This window comes from Octopus bimaculoides, chromosome 13 (assembly GCF_001194135.2).
Source record: "Octopus bimaculoides isolate UCB-OBI-ISO-001 chromosome 13, ASM119413v2, whole genome shotgun sequence".
NCBI classification, from domain to species: domain Eukaryota; kingdom Metazoa; phylum Mollusca; class Cephalopoda; order Octopoda; family Octopodidae; genus Octopus; species Octopus bimaculoides.
Genome location: NC_068993.1, coordinates 8311177 through 8315738, shown reverse-complemented (window position 1 = coordinate 8315738; position 4562 = coordinate 8311177). Strand labels below are relative to the sequence as shown.

The window sequence follows — 4562 nt, the reverse complement described above, 5'->3', positions numbered from 1 at the left end:
TATATATATATACGTGTGTGTGTGTGTGTGTTTGTGTGTATATATAACAAAGAGCGTGAATGATCCGTGTAGTGTAGTGATTAGAGTTTTGCACTAACGGGATCAAGATTATGGTTTCGATTCGCAGATTGGTGCGTTCTATTCTTGTGCAAAACACTTAATTTCACGTTGCTCTGCTATCTCTTCGACATCCGACGTGCGACACATCGTGAACCTCTACAGACAACGTCGGTGTGATGTTAGCCATGAGCTAATGTTTTACAGGAACTTACGACCACTAGAAACAAATCATCTGTACAGGTTTTCAGCAAGACATTGCGGGACACCCCCGTATGTCTTTTACTACATTAAAGATCCAGTGAGCATTTCATTCGATCAGTGTGTACATCGTCTTTTACAGTATTGTTTGTTAAGTAAGTTTGAAGGTTTACAAAACCCGAAGTCAAATGGCAATTATTTATTTGTTGGTCGTACGAAAGATCGCATGAAAATTAATGGTATGGGGTAAAGTCATGGATACGCATTGGATTACCATAAACAATTAAATAATTCTATAAACCTACTATCATTTTGGTAACTTTAACAGTCTTTTCTCAGTCAAATATTGAGAGTAACTCAATCATATAAAGTTTTATTTGTGTTATCCAAGTGTATCATAAGAAGTAGAGACATATGTCTAACAACATGAAGCACAGAACAAATCGAATTATATAAAGAAATACACAACAGGCGCAAATGTACGTTAATAATATATTTGAGGATATAAGTGTTTCTTCATCGGCTTCTTCAAAGATTATTTCGTTGCTGATAATATTTTCTCACTTGGGTTTGGAGAAAGTGGAGTCAGAATCCAGGGTCTAAGTTGCCGTTAATGTTTTATTTAAACTTGCGAGACGTCACTTACAGACGTACAGCGAAGACATGAGCATGAATGCAGGTAATGTCAGAAAGGTGATGTTCTGAGCAGGAAGAAATGGGCATAAAGTAGAGTGAGCTGAATTCAACTTGGGCAGAGTATGAATTCTTTGGACTGCTCAAACATCCTTTAAGATGTCGTCGATGTTATAATGACGAAGATGTGGAGGGCGTGCTGCATATATACCTGTGCGATCAGCCGAAAAGCTTCTGAATAATCAAGTATGTGGATTTCTGAAAGAAGTACATCGACAAGCAAGTACACAATGTCGGAAATGATGTAATTGTTCAACGCTTGTTTATGTTCCCATAAATTACAGAAATAAAAGTTCGTGTAATGCTCGACGGATATGGTTGGACAGATGAGTTGCTGGAAGCAATTAAGGAGGAAAAGAGAGGTGGGTGAGGGCGAAGTGGGAGAAAAAGATGGATTATAAGTTTTGAGGTTTCTCTCGGTTAACAACTGTCTCTTTGGCTTTGAAATGTTGAAAATAAGTAGAATAAAACAATAATTGTCAAAGTGAGAGTTGTTTCAATTCTCGTCAAGGGAATACAGAGTAGACGTTTTCCATAGATCATAACATATCCGTGTAGAAAGGTAAATAATTGGGCAAACATACTGGTTCATAGTCGAAAGGGTTATGCGTTCATTGTAATATCAATATATACATTAGCTTTGTTTTCATTCAGATACATTAATGACCATATGTAGCTTGTTGTCACTAAGTTCAAATCATATTTACTTCTGATCCTCCATGAAATAACAAAGGTATTCAACGTTATTTTCAACGCTGCGGAACTTGCCAGTATCGGAAAATTGCAACGAATCCTTGACACTGTCTAATGAGATATTTTGAGAAGAAAGAGGGGGTTTATTGAAACAACCAAGATACAATGTTTTTTGGAAGAAGAATACGCTGTAATTAACGCGAAAACATATTCTAAAATGTTTCTCAGTGCGATTTTCCACGCATATACTAAACAAAACACTTGCGGATCCTACGGTGAAACTCAGACTTCTAACAGGATCGTTATACATATCTGTAAGAAATATAGAAGAAAATCTAATTTTAGAGATTACAGAAATGCAAAAAAAGACATTAATATATAAGCTCACTAGATGTATATTCGTAATACATACACACATCCACTCATGCGCAAACACCTACTCATCCGCACTCACTCACATGGATATATATATATATATACAAACATACACACGTACACAAAAACAACCACCTGTATACGTGTATACATAGATCTGTATCTAATACACACACGCGTATATGTATCAATGAGTGCATCTATGAACATAGAACTGTATGTATGTATGTATGTATGTATGCATGTATGCATGTATGTTTGTTTGTTTGTATGTATGTATGTATGTATGTATGTATATATTGTATTAGGAATGTTAAATGACACTCACGCATTATTTGATTTTTAATTTCATTACCATCTGTTAAAACGGTGATATGGATTAAATACTTGGATATTCGCAGTATAACAGAAACTGGAAAAGAGAAAAATATAATATTTGAAATTGTTTTATTTATTACGGCTTGTGAACAACAATGTAAACAGGAAGAGACGTAACTACTGGGACGTAAAAACATGTGTCTTTGCTTAGTTCAAAATTTCCGGCATCTTACTGAACGAATGGGAAGAGATGAAAGAGGTGAATGAAATTGATATGCATTCGGTGGTAAGCTGTGTGGGAGAGCTTAGGATTTCAAGAACTTCGGGTCCACTGTGGTCCATATTACTAGTATCTGTAAAGGATTTCAAATAACAGAAGATGGTCCTGTTATCACGTTATGTCCGAGTTGTTTAGTATCTGTGAAATTGTAAGATGCCATGAAAACAGAAATAGCACAGACACTAAAAAGTAAATAAATGATAAATACTAACAAATTAAAAACGTTTGGTGCTGTCATGGGTGTATGTTTAAGAAGTTCGCTTCCCAGCCATTTGGTTTCAGTTCAATCCCAGCACTGGCAAGTGTTTTCTGCTATAGACATGGGCTGACCAATGCTTCGTTAGTGAATTTCGTAGACGGAAGCTATGTAGAAGCACGTCGGTCTATCTATCTTATCTATGTATCTATTTATCTATTTATCTATCTGTCTGTCTGTCTGTCTGTCTATCTATCTCCATGCTGGACCGTTGAATGCTGCACGTTTTATCTATCTCCGTTTTTTTTCATTCTCTCCCCATTTTTTCCTCTTAATACTTTCTTTCAAAGAGCGTAGGCTCGAAATACAAAAGACTTTTCCATATGTCTAGAGGGTTAAACTAATATTCTTGCTTGTTGCTCCCACACCTGTCTTCGTCTTTTGCCTTCAGTAAATTTAAACTAGGTGTATATATCTGCCTGTTGAGCCAGAAACAAGCGCACGAGTCTGACTTGATATCTCCAGACATAAGCCCGTCGTTTACTTTAACGGCATGTCAATTTTGGTGAAATTCTTCATCCGTAAAATTAACTCTCTTTTCGAGTTGTGCTAGTCTCAGTAGTTATTTGGTAAGTACTAATCCTCCTTGAGAGGCGGGATGAACTCTGACAAATCAAGTATTTATATTGAATGGTAGTTGGTGTAAGTCTGTTTATATATGTAAGTAATCAATGCATATATATATATATATATATACATACATATATCAAAGAAAGAGACGGATAGCCAAAAGAGTTTGAGTATCCCGACAACCATGCAAACACATCAGCGTCAAAACAGCTGCGCCCGGTAGACTCATTCCTTGTTTCTATTCAGACATTTTTATTGCAATTTTCATTGTATTTGTTTGTCTTCCTTTTGAGACGGCAGTCTGTGATTCGTTTGAGTTTTGATTGGCAATTCTTGTAGGTCGAAGATTCACAAGATGTTTGATTTAATTCTTGCTTTCACTGAGATTTTGATGTTCGAAAAAGAGGTGTTAATGTCAATGTAATACTTACATGTCTGAAGGCGAGGTAAAGTTGCATTACATGTTAGCACAACATTTTTCCATATGCACTCGAGGTTCCTATTTTGCAATCCACTATTTTTTGTACCGTCATGCGAACCGATATCTGTTATCTTCTTGTTGAGCATTTCATACACTCGCCGTTTGTACATCATTTCCTGCCAAAGAGCTATTCCATGGGAAGTCTTGCCTGTAAACAAAACGAATGGAAATAAATGCATAAATATGTCACTGTATTACGTGATAGCATCATGTGTAAGGAGATGCACACGTATATAAACACATGCTAACTCGCACCTACTCACGCAGCGGACACGCAAAAATGAATCTTTTATCTCTAATCTTCACTAGTTTTCATTCATTGAACTGCAGCGATGCTCCCAAGCGATGCCCCCCAAGCCACCATGAAAAGTTTAGTGAGTGAAATCCACCCCAGTGCTTACTATTAATCGTGAAACTTCTCTACCGGTGTCTTATGCGGAATTGTTATGCTATTGGGACATAAACAAGTGAACACTAGTTATCAAGATTTGGTCGGTTAATAACACAACTAAGAGCACAAACCCAAAGATACACACAGACACAGACAGACAGACAGACAGACAGACAGACAGACAGACAGACAGACAGACAGACAGACAGACAGACACACCAATGTATATATATATATATATATATAT

At 36.5% G+C, this 4562-nt stretch overlaps 1 protein-coding gene across 1 annotated transcript in view; it reads right to left on the bottom strand.

Annotated features, from left to right (window-relative positions):
* Positions 1-615: 615 nt before the first annotated feature.
* The window catches only part of LOC106876288 (uncharacterized), a 6147-nt gene continuing 2200 nt past the window's right edge, over positions 616-4562 (bottom strand). Inside the window, exons 2-4 of the mRNA XM_014924781.2 lie at positions 3875-4072; positions 2348-2431; positions 616-1956 (exon numbers count right to left, since the gene is read on the bottom strand). Of these exons, the coding sequence (XP_014780267.1) occupies positions 1655-1956; positions 2348-2431; positions 3875-4072 (584 nt within the window). The 3' untranslated portion in view covers positions 616-1654. The remainder of the gene's footprint in view (positions 1957-2347; positions 2432-3874; positions 4073-4562) is intronic.